This window comes from Haematobia irritans, chromosome 4, assembly GCF_050003625.1.
Source record: "Haematobia irritans isolate KBUSLIRL chromosome 4, ASM5000362v1, whole genome shotgun sequence".
Taxonomy (NCBI): Eukaryota; Metazoa; Arthropoda; class Insecta; order Diptera; family Muscidae; genus Haematobia; species Haematobia irritans.
Window position 1 is genome coordinate 179,236,848 of NC_134400.1, and position 23,024 is coordinate 179,259,871.

Sequence of the window (23,024 nt, forward strand, 5' to 3'; positions counted from 1 at the left end):
TGTGTTCACAGACAGACGGACGGACGGACGAACGGACATGGTTATATCGACTCAGGGACCCACCCTGAGCATTATTGTCAAAGACACCATGTGGCTATCTCGTCTCCTTCTGGGTGTTACAAACATATGTACTAAATTATAACTTTTTTTAAACCGGAAATACACCCATCTTGGACATAATTCAACTTTCACCAAGACTTTTGCAAGTTAATTGATTTCACGAAAATTCCGGTGAAAGTGGATTGTAGGACACGCAAATCGTGGAAGTGATTCACATTCACCTGGAAATGGATTTGGGAACATGGGCAATAACAGGTTGGCTGATAAGTGCCCGGTCTAACAAAGAAAAACACATTTTTTGTCAAAATTCGTTTTTATTATTGAACATAGTTCCCTTCAAGAGCGATACAACGATTATGACGACCTTCCAATTTTTTGATACCATTTTGGTAGTACTCCTTCGGTTTTGCCTCATAAAAGGCCTCAGGTTCGGCGATCACCTCTTCATTGCAGCCAAATTTTTTCCCTGCGAGCATCCTTTTGAGGTCTGAGAACAAGAAAAAGGCGCTGAGGGCCATATCTGGAGAATACGGTGGGTGGGGAAGCAATTCGAACCCCAATTCATGAATTTTTGCCATCGTTCTCAATGACTTGTGGCACGGTGCGTTGTCTTGGTGGAACAACATTTTTTTCTTCTTCATATGGGGCCGTTTTGCCGCGATTTCGACCTTCAAACGCTCCAATAACGCCATATAATAGTAACTCTTAATGGTTTTTTCCTTCTCAAGATAATCGATAAAAATTATTCCATGCGCATCCCAAAAAACAGAGGTCATTACTTTTCCAGCGAAGTTTTGAGTCTTTCCAGGCTTCGGAGACGGTTCACCGGTCGCTGTCCACTCAGCCGACTGTCGATTGGACTCAGGAGTGTAGTGATGGATCCATGTTTCATCCATGGTCACAGCTGCAAACACCGCTCAGAATCATCAACACGTTGTTGTTTTTGGTCAAATGTGAGCTCGCGCGGCACCCATTTTGCACAGAGGTTGGTACTATATAAAAATAATATGCATTTAATACTAGCGACGCCATCTATGTGTTAGGCCGGGGACTTATCAGCCAACCTGTTATATGGGAGCTATATCTAAATGCGAACTGATTTCAACCAAATTTGGCATGCATAGTAAAAATTTTACTATGCATGCCACATACAAAGTTTCACGTAAATCGGAGTTAAAATTTGGTTCTGTGGTCATATGAGTGTAAATCGGGCGATAGACATATATGAGAGCTATATCTAAATCGAATGGCACGCTTTGCGACAGTTTTAGTCTTTGTGCAAAATTTAAAGCAAATCCGGGAAAAACTCTGGCTTCTAGAGCCATATAAGTACATATCGGGCGAATCATATATATGGGAGCTATATCTAAATCTGAACTGATTTCATTCAAAATCAAAAGGGTTCTATTCGGACCCAAAATAGAAACTTGTGCTAAATTAGAAGTTGATTGGACCAAAACTGCGACCTAGACTTTGATTACAAAAATGTGTTCACAGACAGACCGACGGACGGACATGGCTAGATCGACTCAGGGACTGGCCCTCAGCAATATTGCCAAAGACACCGTGTGAAACATATTCTGCTTTAAGCGTATGTAATTTCAGATTTAGGTTAGGTGGAAAAGAGGATTCAGGCTGACCTCTCTCATGTCGGCTGACATACATACCTAAGCCAGTATTGGGTTTAAGAACGGTCGTATAAGAAATCGTTGACATTCTGTTTTGAGTTTTCGTAAATGTTTCCGTTTCATTTTGTTACCTTCCGTTCACGTTTTTGGAAAGTCGATTTTTCTATTAATATATAAAAATAAAAATGTTGCTATATAAATTAATTTTTGATAAAACAAAAATCAAAAAAGATAAACCCCATGCTCCGAAATTAGGAATCTATAAATATTCATTTGGCCATAATTTCCTAGCCCTGAAACTTTTAAGCTTAAACCTTGGCAATATAGTTCCCTTTAATGAGAAGTTCAAATTAAAATTGTATTGGATCTCGGATCTCTATTTTTTTTTTTCTTACAAGAAAAATAAGTTCTTGCCATTTGCGATTCAATTTTATAATGAAATAAAATGCAATAATTTGAAAACTTTAAGACATACCCACATAAAATTTTGGCTATTACATGTAACATTGCTTTTAAGTTGACCAGATGTATCAATACCCATTCCAAGTGGTTTATGCCCCTTGCATTGTGTATATGTTATTCTTATCAGTACCAGCATTTTTATGAGTAAAGCTAAAATTTAACCGCATTCTGAAGATAAGCACAACGACGATCAAGGTCTATATTGGATATAGGCTGATTGCATTGACTTTCAGTTGATTTTCAATTGCAGAATTGGTTGGAATTGACGGAATACAATTGAGATACAATACAAACATTTCTTCTTCCTGATTGTGGTCATAGGGAGGACTTTTAAAAGTGAAGATTATAATGGCACAGTTACCACTGAAGGATCGTTTAATGATGCTGATAATACAGATCTTGATATTAATATTCCTCATAATTATGATCCATCAACTTTTCAAATTATTAATGTGGCTTTGAAAATCAAAAATATCCGACGCGGTAGTGTAATGAAAGAGATTGAATGTATAAGTCTTGAGATTGTGTCAATTTCAATGGCTTAGTTACCGACATGCAGTTCCAGAAGTGAATATATGAAACTAGCCTCACAGAAAAAATCCAAGGGAAATTTCTATAACGGATTTAAATTTATTTTAGTTCATGAAAATTAGTTGTTTTAAATTAAATTTTGTCAAATGTGACATGAACCAAAAATGAGAAAAATCCTATATACAAACTATTTTAAGTACACAAAACAATTTTTCTAAATTGAGTTACTTAAATTGTGTTTGTCTTAAAATTCGTATAGCACAAAAATGAGTTTAATAATTTTTAACTCCAATTTTATTCCTCCAATGACATGACATTTTATTAAACAACAAAAAGAAATGTGTTATTCTTAATAAATGTTCTTCAATTTGACAAAAAGTATTTACTTATTTCTTTTAAGATGCAATTAATGAAATGTTTTAGTTAAAAAATTCTAAAATAAATCTAAATTTTCTTTTTTTATGTATGATAACTTAATATCGAGTGTTTGTAGGTATTTTATTATATTATTCATGAAAAATTTCTGATTAATGATACGATGGTCATTATAAATAAATAAATAATCTATACAAGTATACAAATGTGTGCGGCCTAAAATTCGGCCCGGTCGTAGCTTAACCCTTAAATGTACAAGATCACCGATTTCTCCGAAAAAAATCTATAACAGGTTGGCTGATAAGTTCCCGGTCTAACAAAGAAAAACACATTTTTTGTCAAAATTCGTTTTTATTATCCAACATAGTTCCCTTCGAGAGCGATACAACGATTATAACGACCTTCCAATTTTTTGATACCATTTTGGTAGTGCTCTTGCGCACGCACAGAAAAATCATGTTTGGACATGGTTGCCGCATCCATTTAATGCTTATCTAGAACATGTAATTGCCGCGAAAACCATGTATTTTGTCTTTGTAAAAATAGTTTTCGAGCGGAGAAAAATGTATGGTGGCAATAAGCATTTGAATGGTTCTCAAATACCGCAAACATGTTCTATCATTTAAATGATAGAATTTGAGACCATTAAATGGTCGGGAAAATCATGTACCTGACCATTCATTTTTTTTTACTTTTTTACAGGGAAAAAAGTATTTTTATAGATTAAGTGTAGACATGTCTAGAACCATTACATGGCCATAAAGACCATTTACATTTTTTTCGTGACCATTTAATTTTTTAACTTGTTTGCAGCGAAAAGAATTTTATAAAAACATTCAGCAGGTACACACGATTTTCATTTTGCGCGTCAGTCGTGTGTTGATTGTTTCTTGGAATGGATGGAGAATACGGATTTACTGTGTTTTGTGTTAATTTATTTATTCAGAAGTGGCACGTGGTTTTATGTGAACACAAAAAGGAAAGTGTAATTGAAAAAATGTACCTGTTTTTTGTTCTGCATTTTGCTATATGGTATCATTTATTTTTATTTGCAGTTACATGATGTCTGCGTTTGTACATTTGATGGGCACGAAGTAAATATGGAATAATTACTTATTGTTGAAATTGAAATAAAATAGAGTGTGTAAAAATATATGATGTTTGCTTGAACGACATTATAAATACAAATAAACAATGAATTAGTTTATAAATAAATAAAAACAAACAAATAAAGTTAATTTTGTGTTTTCTTTTCTCAAGTGGCGTCCTTTTTTCGACGATGAAAAAAGTTTTTTCATAAAGATCAAACCATTTTAGGTTGTGACCATGTTCTTTTAACTAGGAGAAAAACATTTTTAACGAATACCATAACATTTTAAATCGTGACCATTGTTTTTTCATTCAAACAACATTCTTTTTATCAATATAATAACATTTTAGATGAGGACAATTACATTTTTCTTAGAACCATGTTCACTGAGCCAACATGGTTGCAGGTTAAAATGTTACATGGTCGCCGCAAAAATAGCTCCTATCATATTATTTTGCTCTTCGAATATGATTGTGACAATCATGTTTCTTCTCTGCGTGCGGTTTTGCCTCAAAATAGGCCTCAGTTTCGGCGATCACCTTTTCATTGCAGCCAAGTTTTTTCCCTTCGAGCATCCTTTTGAGGTCTGAGAACAAGAAAAAGTCGCTGGGGGCCAGATCTGGAGAATACGGTGTGTGGGGAAGCAATTCGAAGCCCAATTCATGAATTTTTGCCATCGTTCTCAATGACTTGTGGCACGGTGCGTTGTCTTGGTGAAACAACACTTTTTTCCTCTTCATATGGGACCGTTTTGCCGTGATTTCGACCTTCAAACGCTCCAATAACGCCATATAATAGTCACTGTTGATGGTTATTCCATGCGCATCCCAAATTATTCCATGCGCATCCCAAAAAACAGAGGCCATTACTTTGCCAGCGGACTTTTGAGTCTTTCCACGCTTCGCTGTCCACTCAGCCGACTGTCGATTGGACTCAGGAGTGTAGTGATGGAACCATGTTTCATCCATTGTCACATATCGAAGGAAAAACTCGGGGTGTATTACGAGTTAACAGCTGCAAACACCGCTCAGAATCATCAACACAGAGCTCCGCATGTGTCACAGAGCTTCCTAATACTAGCAGCGCCATCTATGTGTCAGACCGGGGACTTATCAGCCAACCTGTTATTTATCTCAGTTAAAAAACTCGGCACATATAAAACGTAAACGAAATTATATAAAATCCTTGTTTGTCATTATAATATGAAACGACTGAATTTTGAATACCAAAAAGTCTGTTAGTACTAAAAGAATATTATAAGACATGGACTGAATTATATTTTATTGTTATTTTGTATGCCTTTGTTGAATAAAGTATGGTAATATTGAACTAAACCACTTCAAATTTCTTTAATTACAAATTTCTGGAAAATGATCGGCTTCGGCCGATTATTGCTTTTTTTTTCGAACATAGGTTTCGGCCAAAAAACCGATTCGGTAGAGCTCTAACATCGTTAGATCGTATTAGAATTTCACCCTGATCAAGCATATTTACGCATTAGTAGCAGTCGGAAATTGATATTTCGATGTGGTCAAACGTTAATATGTTAGCGTTAATGTTCTAATATTAATGAAACTTAGGCTAGTAAAACGAAATCCATCCGAAAAGTCCGATCGGATTCCCATAGATATGCAATCTAGAGCTACAGATAGATAACAAGCATCTATTGCACAAATAATGGATTTTGTTTTTGTTTTCGTTTTGCTTATGTTTATTTTGTTTTTCACATCAGTTACAATCAATTGAACAAAATCCACTTAAATTAATGTTAATTAGTTCCTTTTTGTAAGGGAACAAAATAGTATATATAAAATGTCACTTGAATAAATAGAACATAATAATATTAAGTCCATGAAACAATTGTCGTTTATTTACGCAGTTAAAGCCTATTTCGCAGTAAAAAAAAAATAATAACAAAAATAAATAACAACAATAAATATTTCATAAAATTTTTTTTTGCGACTCCTTATCATTTGCTTGTTTTAATGAAACGAGTTTGTTTTTGTCTTATATACATTTTATCTAGAATTTTTTTTTGTAAACCTTGAAAATTATGTATATTTTTAAATAATATCGATATAATTAACACATGCATACAGGTTGTTATATTTTGTATTGGAAAAATTGGTAGCAAAAATGGGAACATTTAGGGCATATGCACACAGAAAAAATGTACCTTGTAGTGTATAACAAGTTTTGAACTTCAATTTAGTTCATCACACTTCCAACCAGTTAGATAAATTTTACAGAAAAATGTTAAACTGTCGTAATATTTATTATTTTTAACTCTTTTGCAGTTTATGCTACTACTTAAAATTAGTTAAAAAATTACTTACAGTACGGCACTTTGAAATAGTTTAAAATTAAAAAAATTTGGTTAGTTTTTCGTTCAAGTAAGAAAATTTTTTTTACACATATTAATTCAAGCCAATACTTTTCGATGAACTTTTACTTCTATTGATCGACTTTCTACCAGCCACCGTGGTGCAATGATTAGCAATTTTTTTTACACATATTAATTCAAGCCAATACTTTTCGATGAACTTTTACTTCTATTGATCGACTTTCTACCAGCCACCGTGGTGCAATGATTAGCATGTCAGTCTTGCATACAAAGGGTCATAGATCCAACTCCAGTTTCGACCGAAAAACATAAAGTGTTTCAGCGCTGGATTATCCCCTTTCAGTACTGCTGGTGATAATTCCGAGTGTTTCAAAGCTTCTCAAAATGGTTACACCGTAATGTGAAATGCCGTTCGGACTCGGCTATAAAAAGGAGGTCTTTTGGAATCGGGCAGCAATCAATGACAAGGGAGAAATTCACCACTGTGGTATCACAATGGACTGAATATTTAAAGTAAAATAATGGGCTGCCACCAAACATAACCTAACCGTTACCATTCACAGCCCAAAGGCTTGTGGATATTACTGAACTTTTATAACGTGTCATTAGCGGTTTTACTATAACCCTTCCATATTGGCATTACTGTTATATTACTTGTTTACACTTTACCTTTTGATAACGTTACGCATCTGTATTAGTGATATTGTTTACTGTATTCACAAATTAATTGTGAGCATAGAAGACAATAGAGAAAGAGCATCCCCCTGGTGAGTGTTAAGTATCTGATGATACTCACCTCCATAAAAGTGGGAGAGAGAGAGAGAGCGAGAGCATATGCCATCGTATTGTCTGTATGGGGGCAATTCATGTTACCAATAATGTTGACGACTTTAGTCATTCAACGGTTTCTTTAAAAGACGGCTGTGTGTCTCTCTCTCTCCGTTTCAACATATGTGAGGGCCGTGTTACGTATCGTCGGGTGTGCATGTGTATGTGTAATTTTCGTTAGCAAGCGCGTTTTGCCTGCTTGAGTGTATATATTTTTCTTATTATTTCTTCATCGGATTTCCCTTCTTATTCATGGTGTTGTTTTTTTTTTTCTTCTGTAGAATTATATATTAAACACATGTGTTCGTCACCATCATCAACATTGAAGTAAAAGAATAACAGCTGTTACGAAGTAACAAAAACAACGTAAAAACAAAAGAATTCACAGTTCCAAAAGCAAACAAAAGCTGTTGGTGTAATATTGACAGCTAAATGAAAAAACGCAAAAAATATAAAAATCATGCACACATACACATAAAAATACATGGTGTTTACGCTATAGATACATTCAAGAAATCATAGAAAACCAATTTGCCTTTTCTCGTATTTTCTTTTCATTTATTTTTACCCCATTTTAATATTTACTTACCTTCATTATTATTTTTGTTTTTTTTTTTATATTGTATCTAAGTGTGAGTGCAGTGAATGTGATTTATACTTTTGGATTTCATTGTCCATCACGCGTGAATATAGTAAACTAGCCGTGCGAACGAAAGTGTTTGATGTATGTTTTTGTGGTATCTCCTATTGCCTTTGATATCGTCATTACCACCGTCATCTGGCTTTACATTAAGCTTTCACGTTGTAGAAAGTGTGTGAACGTTGTTGTTTTTTTTTTGTGCTTATCTCAAACACGCCCGTTTGTTGTTACAAAATGTCATACTTATACTCTTATAGAGCCCATCTCTACTTTTCCACTTCTTAATAATCATTGCCATCGTCATTATTACATATATGTACATACTATATGTTTAGTACAGATGGGATTGTTGGTTTTAAAATATCACCGTCATTATCAACATTGATGACATCTGATGATGTCTCGTGTGTATTTCTGTGTTTGTATTGCTGTTGTTGTTTCTTTATTTTTGTGCCACATAGTTCATTATTATTGTTGTTCTTATTATATTTGTAAACGTGTGGTTGCTCTCTCCGTCTTCACCTACCTCTTCGAATACGAATAATTTCTTACAAACAATCAACGAGTCAAAGTAATGTGTACATATTACCAACAACAACATCAACAGCAGCGAGATACAACATAAAACCAATATCATCACAACCAACCACCAACAACGAAACTCAGCTGTAACGAATAACAACAACGAACGGCATGGAATAATATGATTTTTGTTGTTGTTGTTTTTTTACTACAGTATTTCACAAAAGTCTACCTATGCATACTACCTCTGCCTACAACGTCAGCAATTTTTTCGTTGTATTATTATCATCAATGTGTGCTTACGTAGTATCTATTTATACACATACATATACGTACATACATATATCTAGTGCTTTGGTATAATCAGCTGTCTGAAACACCTGAGAATTGATTAACTTTTGGGCAAGAAATCTAAACGCACACCTTTAGTTTCGTTAAAAAAAGTGTTTTGATAATAAAGATAAACAGCGCAAGTTACGTTACGTGTTCAATTAGTGTTGAACTTGATTAGCGGTGTGGTAGGTAATGTATTTGTTTACATACTCACCGCTAACAATTTAGACTATAACTCAGTTTATGCTATAGTTTGAGAGTCTTAGTGTGATTAGCACAATTTCTTGACATGACACCAGAAAATACAGTACACTCAAAAAAAAAAAAAAGCAAAGGTACAAGAAAGGAAAATTTGTTTCAATTGTAGAAAATTTAGATTAATTTTAGAAAATTTTAACTAAACTGTATTACAAACGCAGATGTCACACCGTTTTTACAAAAATGAGTAAATATTTTGTCGACAAATTGAAAAACAAAATATTACACAATTGTTAAAGAAAATTTCAAAGAAAAGAATTGGGGCTCAAAATTGCAAAAATGTCTTTAGTTTTGAACTATTTTGTGGGAGACACGAATTTAGTAAATCTGTATGCTCCATTTTTGTGTATTTTGTCCTCTTTTTAGTTCGTTTAACAAAAGTACAGACAAAATTACTATAGCCAAGAGAACTTTCTTTAGTGCCATATCGGTTTCACTTTTTGTTGAGTGTAAGTAAATTTATTGAAGTTTACTTGTAGCCAAAGATTTTAACCTTCCTTTAAGGATTTTGGTATTGATTTCGAGCCAAAGACGCGAGTTTTTTAAAATAAGGAATTTTTTTTGCGACCTATCTTGCTTTACATTTAGGATCTATAAAATTAAAACTACACCCAGAAAAAAGTGTCTTCGGAAAAAATGTTCATCAATTTATTTCAGCCATTTTATTTCCATTCAGTTAAATTTTTGTGTGAAATAATAATAATAAAATGTACTTGTTTCAGTAAAAAAAATCCTAAACTGAAAGCAGTTAGGAATAGAATAAGGCATGGAATTTTACTAATACTGTTTTCTTCGCTGGGTATAAGAATTTACTACTGAACAAAAAAATTTTATTCACTAATAACAAAGCATTCGTAAAAATAAACAAAAACCGAACTAAAACCAAGTTTCCTCAAATTTAGTAAAATTTCTTATAAAATGATAATTCTGATTTCCTTTATTATAGAAAGCTTATCATACACACGAATAACACTTGGCATAGAAAAATAATTCAGTTCATTCGTACTAAGAAGTATTCAATCCTTTCAAAACTTAAGGAAACACACTTGTTAGAATATAGGAAAATTTCCTACATTTCTTTTATCTACACAGAAAAAAAATCACCAAAATATTTCCAATTAAAAACTTTATTGAAGTTGAAATTTTTTCAATTAATAAATTAATTGGTACAATTAACTTTTTAATCAAGATAGAAACATTAAGTTAATTAAGTCAATGATTGAACATTTTAAAATTTTTAATTAAAAAGTTAATTGATACAATTAACTTTTAATCAAATTCAGAAGACTAAGTCAGTTAAAAAAGTGATGAGCATTTTTTTAAATTTTTAATTAAATTTTTTTTTTCAAACAATCAATTGTTAATCCAAATAAAAATTCTAAGCCAATTCAAAATGTAATTTAAAATAGTTACCTTTTTTAATTAATAATTTAATTGAGGTTTGCAATCAACATCAATTAAATTTTTAATTGAATCAATTAAAAAATTAATTGAAATTTGGTCATGAAATCAATTAATTTTTTAATCAAGAATTTTTTCTATGCCCAATTAAAACTGTGATTGATACTATCATTTTCGTGATTGAAGACATTTCAATTAAAAAATTAATTGGATCAATTTCGTGATTGAATCAGAAAAATTTTTTTTGTGTGTACCTGTAATCGATACCTGTCATCGATGTAACCGATATGTTTGCGCGTGGGTTGTTTTTTTAGTTGGAATCGCGTTGTTATGGAGAGATTGTTAAAAAATAATATAGTAAAATAATATAATAAAATATGTGTTATTTTAAATTAGTGGGAAAATTTTTCTTTTTTGAAAGTTGGTTTATAAAAAAGAAAACACCAACAGAATAGCAACCCCTTCATTCGTCTTCATTTTGGAATCTTCAATTATCAGGTAATATTCAGTGACGCTAACCTTTTGTGAAAAAATTGGTTTAGGATTTTATACACTCCACCATAGGGGGTATATTAACTTTGTCATTCCGTTTGTAACACATCGAAATATTACTCTAAGACCCCATAAAGTATATATATTCTGGGTTGTGATGAAATTCTGAGTCGATCTGAGCATGTCCGTCCGTCTGTTGAAATCACGCTAACTTCCGAACGAAACAAGCTATCGACTTGAAACTTGGCACAAGTAGTTGTTATTGATGTAGGTCGGATGGTATTGCAAATGGGCCATATCGGTCCACTTTTACGTATAGCCCCCATATAAACCGATACCCTGATTTGGCTTGCGGAGCCTCTAAAAGAAGCAAATTTCATCCGATCCGGCTGAAATTTGGTACATGGTGTTAGTATATGGTCTCTAACAACCATGCAAAAATTGGTCCACATCGGTTCATAATTATATATAGCCCCCATATAAACCAATCACCAGATTTAACCTCCGGAGCCTCTTGAAGACCAAAATTCATCTAATTCAGTTGAAATTTGGTACGTGGTGTTAATATATGGCCTCAAACACACATGCAAAAATTGGTCCAAATTGGGTCCATAATTATATATAGCCCCCATATAAACCGATCCCCAGATTTGACCTCCGGAGCCTTTTGGAGAAGCAAAATTCATCCGATCTGGTTGAAATTTGGTACGTGGAGGTAGTATATGATATTTAATAACCATGCCAAAAGTGCTCCACATCGGTCCATAATCATATATAGCCCCCATATAAACCGATCCCGATATTTGGTTTTGGAGCCACTTGAAGGAGCAAATTTCATCCGAGTCAGTTGAAATTTGGTACATTGTGCTAGTATATGGCCGTTAACAACCATGCCTAACTAACATAGGTCCATATCGGTCTATAGTTATATATACACTCAAAAAAAGTGAACTCTCTATTTCACTAAAGCCAATTTAACTTTATTTTAGTTCATGGATTTATTATATATGGAGAAAGTTTCCTTTACTCTAATAATTGTTTGCGTACGTTAGTTAAATGAACTAAAAAACGGGAAAAAGTTATGCACAAATGAAGTAAAAGTTTTACTAAATTCGTACTTCTCAAGCCCCACATAAACCGGTCGGTTAATTTGTTTATTTCTGTATCCTGGGTAATTTGATCGTAGACAATTTCCATAGTAGATTTTTTTACGCAATACAAAATACTTTAAGGAAACAAACAAAGATGTGCATTTAGATTTATTATTAAAGGTTTATCAACTGTATATGTGTATTAGGGCTGTCATTCGATATAAATCCCGTCCCGAAATCCCGGGATTTTCTAGACGGGATTAACCCCCTAATGCCCAAGCCCGCCTTTAGCCTTTAGTAAAACACGCCTTAAGACAACAAAAATGGGCAAAATAAAAACAAAACTTATTTGAAACTATTCAATAGGCTTTGCAGCATATGCTGAATTTTACGGTATACATTTTTCTTGCTTAGTTCTCTTGCTTTTGTGTCGTTAACATTGAAAATTTAATCAGATGGCAAAAAAATTGGGGCATTAGAGGGTTAATGTATGTAAGGCACATAAGATTATGACCGATTTTTCGTTCATATATGCTTTCCTGCCAATCCCACAAAACACACAGTAAAACCTTCCTGGTCGTCAATTCTGGATTGGCTACCGTTTCCGCCGGCACACCATTTCCGCTTGGGCTTCTTGTAAGGGATCGATCTTAGTGGATCAGTCCACGAACCCATAAGTTAGGTTAGAGTGAGGTATACCACAGTGGTGAACTTCTCTCATATCACTGAGTGCTGCCGGATTCCATTGTTAGCTCAATGACAAGTGACTTCCGTTTTATAGCCGCGCCCAGGAATACCGTTTGCTTGGAAGTAATGAGTTACCATCACTAGACATTTTCTTTAACCAGCCACCTGGTAGCTCACAAATTTGTTGTTTGTTTCTCGCAAACTAAATTATTTGCTCATATCTCGTCCAAATAATGGATTTCTTTTACTACGCAAAAAATATTGTTACCTTTAGCAGAGTCACCATTAAACTTCTAACCCCCATTTTCAGGAAGCTCCGTTAGTGCTACGTTAGCTAACGAACTTTTAAACCGTACTATGGACATTAATGTCATCATGTCTATATAACCCATATACCAGTTAGGAACTTAACGGCTAAAAAAATTTTCAGTTAAAGTTAAGCAGGGAGAAGATATTTCGATATTATTTTCTGTTAACTGGGAGTTAAAGTCTAACGGAGATACATGAAAATGGCCGTAAATCATAAATATCGCTTACCGTTTCCTAACACTAATACCTACTCAAACGCGATGCGGTAATGTTTTCGTCATTTCCATTTGCTACTTCCTTTACGAAATTTTGTGTGTTCATGGTGGTACTTCATTAATCATATTAAAATGATCATAATAATTTAGAAAAAAATACGTATTACATGTACACAACAAAAAAAAAAATCAGATTCAATCACAAAATTAATTGATCCAATTAAATTTTTAATCGAAGTGTCTTCAATCACGAAAATTATAGTATCTATCACAGTTTTAATTGAGCATCACAAAAATACTTGATAAAAAAATTAATTGATTTCATTAGCAAATTTCAATTAATTTTTTAATTGATTCAATTAAATTTTTAATTGATGTTGATTGCAAAATTCAATTAATTTTTTAATTAAAAACGAAACTATTTGTAATCGGTATACTATATTTCAATCACTTTTTATAACTATAAATCCTTTTTAGTTTGATTCTAAAATTTAGTTTAAAAAAAAAAATAATTAAGAATTTTTTTAATTAAGAATTTAATTAATTGTTTAACTGTCTTATTCTTCCGATTTTGATTAAAAATTTAATTGTATCAATTAATTTTTTAATTGAAAATTTTAAAAATTTCAATCATTGACTTAATTGGCTTAATTTTTATAGTTTGTTTAAAAGATTAATAGTATCAATTAATTTTTTCATTGAAAAAGTTTTCAACTTCAATCAACTTTTTAATTGGGAATATTTTGGTGATATTTTTGTCTGTGTAACTAGATAAAATTTTAAAAATATATATATGTTAATAATTACAATAATATTATTTAAATTTTTTATACAGAAACAAAGAAACGAAAAAAAAAAATAAAATAAAAAAGAAAGTAAACGTAACGAAAATGCGTTATTAAATGAATAAGAAAAAAAAATAAGAAAAAAGTGTTTAAAAAACCAAAAATTATTTTAAAAATATTGGACAAATTTAAGTGCAGCATTCCCTTTCGTTCTAATCCATTAAGTCGGCATTAATTTTCACCAAATTCAACGAACGGATATGTGTCACTTGGACTAAAATTTTGTTGTTGCAACAGGTAAATAAACTTACACATACTTCTCAAACTGTCTATTACTCTGTGCATTTTTATAGCCATTTATTTTTATTTAAGACTATTTTGGGTGTTATAATAACCAAGAGAAACTTTTTGTGGTTTATCTATGTTTTTTTGTTTTTTGTTTTTTTTTTTTTTTTTTTTTTTGTGCAAACGACCGACCATTGCCATGAATCATCATTTGTAGTTTTAAATTTTACGTTGGCTTTGGGAGGAAAGGCTAAATAAACATAAAGGTGATTTCCTACTGCCAGTCATTCATGCTGTCGCACAGTGGCTTGAAATATACCAATGCAAAAATATTACAAAGTCATATGAAAATTAGTTTTATGGAATTATACGTACATATACGCTCAATATTGCTCAAAAGACATTGACTGTTTTTTTTTTTTTTAAATTGAATTAAAAAAAATGATATTTCATAAAAAATTCCTTGCAATAATAATTCAAACATTTTGCAATTAATCTTATTTAAGGTTAAATGATCTATAGTTTATTAGTACAGGGCGGCTGATATGTATTGCAACCAACATCAAGTTGCTATTATTTCTAAACCATTCTGGCACACGCAGAGAAGAAACATGATTGTCACAATCATAAAGGGTGATACGGTCAAAATTTGGTCAAGGGAAAACGCGTGTAAATCGGTGAAATCGTTTATTTAAAAAATCAAATTAAATTTCTTTTTCAAGTTCAATTAGTATAAAATTCAGGAAAAATATTCAGTTAGGCTTTCGCTTTTCCAAATCCGAATTGCCGGGCCTCACGCTTGACTCCTGCCATCAGATTTTGTACAGCCACCTTGTCCACCTTCTTCGCCGCAGAAAGCCAGTTTGCCTTGAACTGCTGCTCGTCCTTAGCAGTTTTTTTGGTCTTCTTTAGGTTCCGCTTGGCAATAGCCCAGTATTTCTCAATTGGGCGGAGCTCTGGCGTGTTGGGAGGGTTCTTGTCCTTGAGAACCACCTGCACATTGTTGGCGGCGTACCACTCCATGGCCTTTTTACCGTAATGGCAAGATGCCATATCCGGCATCTACGGAACAACCGTGTTTCTTCAGGAAAGGCACGTAAGACAGTCCCGGAAGCTATTAAAATGCAGCTTTTCAAGCCACAGGTACAGATGGCTTGCCAAACCAGATATTTCTTTGCGAACTTTGACAGTTTTATGTGCTTGAAAATATCTGCTACCTTTCCCCTTCCTTTTGCCGTATAAAACTCCTGTAGCGGAAGCTGCTTGTAGTCGGCTTTGACGTAGGTTTCGTCGTCCATTACCACGCAGTCAAACTTCGTCAGCATCGTCGTGTACAGCCTCCGGGATCGCGCTTTGGCCGTCGTATTTTGTTTATCATCGCGATACCTTCTTGTAAGTAGTCCGGCTCGTTTTTTGGCTCGATGCACGGTTGTAGATGATACACCCAGCATATTTGCGGCATCTCGGAGAGAGAGGTTAGGGTTTCGCTTGAAACTACCGGCAACTCTCTTTGTCGTCTCAGCGGCTTCCGGTTTTCGATTTCCCCCCGATCCAGACTTCCTGGCTGTCGACAAACGTTCCCCAAACACTTTAATTACATTTGTAACGGTTGATTTGGCAACTTTTAGCGATTTTGCCAGCTTTGCGTGCGAATAGTTCGGATTTTCGCGATGCGCGAGCAAAATTTTGATACGCTGCTCTTCTTGCTTGGACGGCATTTTGACAACTGAAGAGTGAATTCCAAAATCAAAATAGGAGCAACATTCTACACACACACACCTTCAAAATGAGAGGTGTTCAGGTTTTTTAAATGCAAAATTGAAAGAAATACGTCAAGTTTGTATTGACCAAATTTTGACCGTATCACCCTTTATTCGAAGAGCAAAATAAGATGATAGGAGCTCTTTTTGCGGCAACCATGTTACATTTTCATCTGCAACCATGTTGGCTCAGTGGACATGGTTCTAAGAAAAATAAAATTGTCCTCATCTAACAATGGTCACGATCTAAAATGTTATTCTATTCGTCAAAAATGGGTTTCTTCCAGTTAAAAAAAACATGGTCACAATATAAAATGTTTTGATCTTTATGAAAAAATTTTTTTCGCCGTCGAAAAAAGGACGCCACTTGAGAAAAGAAAACACAAAATTAACTTTATTTATATGCTTTTATTTATTTATAAACTAATTCATTGTTTATTTGAATTTATAATGTCGTGCAAGCAAACATCACATATTTTTACACACTCCTTTTTGGTTCAATTTCAACAATAAGTAATCATTCCATATTCTCCGTCTATTTCAAGCAACAATCAACACACGACTGACGCGCAAAATGAAAATCGTGTGTATTACCGGCTCAATGTTTTTATAAAATTCTATTCGCTGCAAAAAAAGTTAAAAAATTAAATGATCACGAAAACAATGTGCATGGCCATGTAATGGTTAAAATAAAAATACTTTTTTCCCTGCAAAAAAGTCAAAAAATTGCATGGTCAAGTACATGACTTTCACGACCATGTAATGGTTTCAAATGCTATCATTTAAATTATAGAACATGTTTGCGGCATTTGAGAATCATTTAAATGCTTGTTTTCAGCATACATTTTATTCTGCTAGAAAACTATTTTTACAAAGACAAAATACATGGTATTCGTGACAATTACATGCTCTAGATAAGCATTAATTGGATGCGGCAACCATGTCCAAACACGTTCATCTGAGAGATTTATTCCAGTGACAGTTCATTTTAGTATTTACAAGCTTACAAAAGCATATTGATCTATTGAGTTCAGAAATAAAGTTATCTGTGATGGAATTCAAGTGCGATTGCTTTTACACCTCATCCCAAAAGTGGATCACAAAAACGGTAACAAAACCAGAAATCATCCGAAAAGTGAAGATCAGATTTGGGGTAGAAAACTGGCTCGGGTTCCGAAAAATCCCGGGACTCAAAATAAAAAAAAAAAAAAAACCTGGGATTTAAGATTAATCCCGTCCGGGATTTCCATACCAAATTGAGCAGTTTCTGAACAAACAAAACGACCTAGTTTAATTGCCAAAGAGGTCAGCTGAAAAACAAATCCTTTCTTTGGCCACCAGAACTCCAGCACTGTCGATGGTAACGGTTTGAGCTACCGTAACGGCCTATGGACGCTCCCCACTCGAAATTGGGGTCAAAATATATGCCGAATATTAACCGGTTAGATTAGGGAGCCACCGTGGTGCAATGGTTAGCATACCCACCTTACATTCACAGGGTCGTAGGTTCAAATCCAGTTTCGACCAAATACCAAAAAGTTTTTTCAGCGCTGGATTATCGAACCTCAGGTGTGATGGAAAAATAAAATTTATTTAAAGGCGTTGGAAAGGCTCCAGAGTTTCGGATTTTTACATTTGCAATAGTTTTCGAATATGGAAATGTTTCCTTCGTTTGTCTTTTTTGGGCAAATTACACTGAAAAAAAATAGTTTTATTTTTCCGAGGAACGAAATTTTAGACAAGCGATAATTTCCTTTTTCTCTACACGCAAATAAAAACAATTATAGGATAACGTTTTATATAAATATTTTATAATAAAACGAAACTTTGTTTGTCTAAAATTTCATTCCGGAGTAAACTTTGTTTTATGAAGGCTTTGACTTTATCATTAGGTTCTTGTCCAATACACGAGCATGAAAAAATTCGAAACTACAGAAGGCTTTGGACTACAAGTTTTCTTTTTCGAGCCACCTTCAATCATACCAACCTTTGGTTATGCCACCTAAGAAATATCATTCACAACTGCTGATACCGTGATATCGGAGTGTAGGAATTTTGGCCGTGGTAGGGTTTTGCGAGTAATGTGTGCCACGGACTGCGGAAACTTATCAAAAAAGTTGGTTAGTTTTTTTTTTTTTTTTGGTTTTTTGCTTTGCATGTAACTAAGGTGTTTGTTTTTCTTTTTTTAATAAATATTTTCTTTATAACAATTTCTTTATTTCCTATAATGATGATGATAATGATGACATTGTGATTGTTGTTGGCAAATAATAAATAACTGAATACAAAGAAAATATTTCTTCTTTAACTTTGCATTCGTTGTGCTTGAAAAACATTTGAAAAACATCCCAACATTATTGTATTTACAGCTCAAATCCTGAAAAGGTAGCTTTGGGAGAAATGAACATTTATCTAAAACTTTTAAATGAAAGGAAATTGCTTAAATTAAAATTTAAAAAGTTTTTGTTTTGCTTAGAGTTTTTACATGACCTTCCCAGCAAAAAAAAGCGTCGCCAAAAAAGTAGTCAAAATGTTCTTTGTGCATCCGGAAGTGGTGCCAAATTGGTGCAAAAGTGATGAATTTAACATGGGCTTGCCATAGGACGGATGTCCCCCATTTCAACAGCCGCTGCACTGAATTTGCATCACTTCTTAAGGTGAAATTTTGTGATATTTTGACAAATAAATAATGTTTAATTTTTTTTTTGACAGGCAAGCGTTATAATGCATATGCATAACGCTTGTCTGGAACTTTTGTGATCAAATATTTTCAAAAATTCGAAATTTTTCTACAAAGGATTTAGCATTTTTTCGGCTAAATTTATAAATAATTTGTACCATTTTTTAAATTCTTAATCGGTTTTTAACTTATTTGAAACACAAAACAAAAAATAAATTTCCCATTAAAAATATGAAAAAGCGAGTTATAAAGAAATTGACTCAAATGAACTGCCTGTGCAATTAAAATAAAGAACATCATTGGGAGAGCAGTTTTGGAAGTTTTTTTTTTTTTTAAAGTTGTGCCTTGAGAAGAACTTCCAAATTTTTTTGCTGGGTTGTGATAGAATGGAAATATTTAGGATCCTTTGCATTTCTTTAGATGTTGTGCCTTGGAAGTTTAATTGAATAAGCAATTTAAAAAATTCCCCAATTTCAAACCTTAAAATTTGAGTTAAAAACTGTTTTCCTACTAATTTGTGTACTCCGCACTTGCACCCAAAGAAAAAATACTTTCCTCCGGAACAAAATTTGAGACAAACGAAATTTCCCTTTCTTTTAATGTCTTTTCTTTTAGAGGAAATAAACCCGAATTTGCGATAAACGATTCAACGATTCAACGATTATTTCTCATATTTTTTATTTAGATTAAAAAAAAAAATTTTTAGCGTCAAAAGAAAACATTGCTTTTCTTAAAATTCGTTCCTCAGACAAGAAAACTCTTCTTTCTGTGTGGTTAGTGGCAATCATAGCTTCAAATTGCTCATCAAAGTTCATAAGGCAAACCTACAGTTCCTTATAGATATACCACTATTTTTTTAGTACCAAACTGTGCCCGAGATTTTTTTCGAAATTCTTTTTTATCATAATGTACACCCATAGAAAAAATACATTTCTCCGGAACGAATTTTTTGGCAAAGAAATTTCCCCTTTCTAATAGAGTATTTCCTTTTAGAGCAAATAAATCCGAATTTATGATTACTGATTCAACGATTGCCTCTAAAGAATTTTATTTACTTTCAAAGAAAATTTTTAGCGTCAAAAGAAAACTTTACTTGTTTAAAATGTCGTTCCTCACAGTGTATTTTCTTTCATATCAAATAAATCCGAATATATGACAAGCGTTACAACGATTGTCTTTATTTGCTCTTAAAGAGAATTTTTTTTAACGTTAAAAGAAAACTTCGGTTCATTAAAATGACGTTCCTCAGAAAAGAAAACTCTTCCTTCAGTGTAGAGATAGTTTACCACCTCTTCTGTAGTTGCTGCAGCAGACCATCACCAATAAATGCAATATGCCATTAAATGTGTCTGTACCCAGCAAAAAAATTTGGAAGTTCTTCCAAAGGCACAACTTTAAAAGTACTTCCAGAAGATGCACTCCCAATGATGTTCTTTATTTTAACTACCCAGGAAGTTCTTTTAATTCAATTGTTCATAATTTGGTTTTTTCATACCTTTAATGGGTAGTTTTAACTTTTTTGTTTCAAAAAGGTTAAAAACAGAGTAAGAATTCGTAAAATGGTACAAATCATTTAAATTTTGTCGAAAAAAATGCTAAATCCAATCTGAAAAAATTGTAAATTTTTGAAAATATTTGAGGTCAAACGTTTCCGACAAGCGTTAGAATCCATTAAAAATTATAAACAATTATAATAATTATTTATTTGACAAAATATCACAGAATTTTTTTAATTACATCAAAAACATTGAATTCGGATCATACCTTAAGAAGTGACGCAAATTTAGTGCAACGGATGTTGAAATGGAGGACTTCCGTCTTATGACAAGCCCATGTTAAATTCATCGCTTCTGCGTCAATTTTGCACCACTTCCGGATTCAAAAAGAACATTTTCATTACTTTTTTGGCGACGCTTTTTTTGCTGGGTAACTTAAAGAAGCTTGACATGCATAAACATTACATTACATTTTTTCAGGTCCTTTTATTTTGTTCAAATTAAGCTAACTGTCTCTTTCACTTGTGATCAATTCCAAAATCTTTAATCTACCATTTTTTTTTTTGGTGTACGTAAATAATTTTCTTTGGGTGTAACCTAATTGTCAATTTCGTCTCGTTGTTGGATGGATGTGTGGTAGCCGTACATGATTTTGCATTTATTTGCCGCGCTTGCATTAAAGTTTGCAATAAAGTGGTATACTTTAAGCGCCATTTCGTCATAAAATAACATAAGCCGTTATTGTGTGTAAATTGCCCTATGTCTATTTCTGAAACATGAAACCATGATGCACAGTGGGCTGGAAATGGATAAAAGAGCTTATACACATTTTTTTTTTTAATTTTTAAAACAATTTTTTAGAACAAAGGCAGTTGTATTTTATTTCAATTAATAATAGAAGAAAAACAAGTAAGGAAAGTCTAAAGTCGGGCGGGGCCGACTATATTATACCCTGCACCACTTTATAGATCTAAATTTTCGATACCATATCACATCCGTCAAATTTGTTGGGGGCTATATATAAAGGTTTGTCCCAAATACATACATTTAAATATCACTCGATCTGCACAGAATTTGATAGACTTCTACAAAATCTATAGACTCAAAATTTAAGTCGGCTAATGCACTAGGGTGAAACACAGCGTTGCCAATTTAGCTTTTTTCCCGCTAGATTTGGCTTTTTTTGAAGACGTTTAGCGGGAAAAAAATGCATTTAGCTTTTAGCTTTTTTTCTGGCTTTTTTTCATGACCCTTTTAGCTATTTTTGGCTTTTTTTTATTTTCGACATGTTCCTATTGAAATATGGATAAAACTTCGTTTTTATCTAAGTCTTGCTGCCAGAATAAGGTTTTCCGCATATTTCAAAGCTCAATTGAAGCCTTAATAATTATTCCAGCCATTATGCGGGCATTTTTGCAGCAAATACACCTTGATGTAAAGTTTTTTTCCTCGTATTCATAAAAGTTATCGTAAACTTTAAATCTACTATTACCATACAAATTCCTTATGTAAACTGTCAGTAAATTATTAGGAATAATAGCATTTGACTCGTTTATCCTTTTTATGTTATTTTAATACGTATTCTAAAGTTATTATGATATTACTAAATTAAAATAGTGGATGTGAATTGCTTTGTACACTGAAAAAATATTGTCATGAGGCCAAAGATTTCATGTCTTTAAAATACGAACGCGAATTTTGGTTATAATAGCATTTGTGAATTTCTCTTATATGTTATAAACTGTTTTCCTTGTCCAAAAGCCGATAAAATCGTTTTGTCCTTATAGTTAAGTGATTCAACTTAAAAATGGGTATCTTTTCATGAAAGAAGGCTAGGGTCAATTCTAAAAAATTCTTAAAATTAATTAAATAGTCTTTAAATTTGTGGAGTTGTTGTATCTTGACCACAAACCAAAATAGCGTTCAAAAATAGAAGAGGTTTTTCAACATTTTATTTTAAAAACGTATACACAGAATAATTTCTACTTAAAGTCGAGTCTAAATTTGGAAATTTAAGTTGTCGTTAGCACATTTTTAAAGCACTGTGATATCTCATGAAGAAAAAGCTGAAAAAACGAATAAATTCAAATTTGACTCTGAATCAATACCAAAATCATTAGTGTAAAAAATCTTTGGAACAGAACATAGAAATAATTAAGGAAATAAAGTTTTGAATGTGGTATTATTTTTTTAACATCAAAAAAATGCAATAAAAAATTCGTAGTGATAGGATCAAAACAAATCTGCTATTTATTAATGGAATGGATTTACATTTACGAAAATTGGACAATAGGTTTGTATGGGAAATTTTCGAATAAAAGTTATTCAGTATAAACTTGCAAGACAGTTAGAATGGGTTTTATTCTCTTGGGTAATATTAGGTGAAGTGTACACGATCACGAATTTATCATTAATTCAGTTAAAACGAAATATATTGATATTTTCTAATGCAGTTCTATGCGACATTGGACTTGTTGACGATTAACCAGCTGATAATTGCAAGTTTACCGGGAAAAAAGTTTTTTACTAGGAAATATAAATGAAGGACTTGTGATAGTAATCAAAATGTATCGAGTATGCAAACAGAGCTAATATGACATAGATTTTCTTACAGTCTCACAGAAATGGAAATAAAATGAATACAATTAAAATAATATGCACTTTAAGTGAAATAAAGCCTTTAAGTTTGTTAAATTTCAATCAAAAATGTGACTTTTGATACAAAAAAATTTAGCTTTTTTTCTAGCTATTT

General features: G+C 32.7%; 1 protein-coding gene across 9 annotated transcripts in view; it reads left to right on the forward strand.

The window, feature by feature from the left end:
* Positions 1-23,024, forward strand: part of PAN3 (Poly(A) specific ribonuclease subunit PAN3) — a 129,048-nt gene that overhangs the window by 46,392 nt on the left and 59,632 nt on the right. For 2 of the 9 annotated variants that reach the window (XM_075307370.1, XM_075307374.1), the window contains exons 1-2: positions 7,394-7,479; positions 14,102-14,348. The exons of 5 other annotated variants lie outside the window; for them this stretch is intronic. Coding sequence is in view for 1 of the 4 variants with exons in the window: in XM_075307373.1 (XP_075163488.1) it covers positions 7,476-7,479 (4 nt within the window). In the remaining 3 variants the exon portion in view is untranslated. Of the gene's footprint in view, positions 1-7,393; positions 7,524-14,101; positions 14,349-23,024 lie in introns of those variants that run through there. 2 more of the 9 variants (XM_075307371.1, XM_075307373.1) reach the window with 2 other exon arrangements.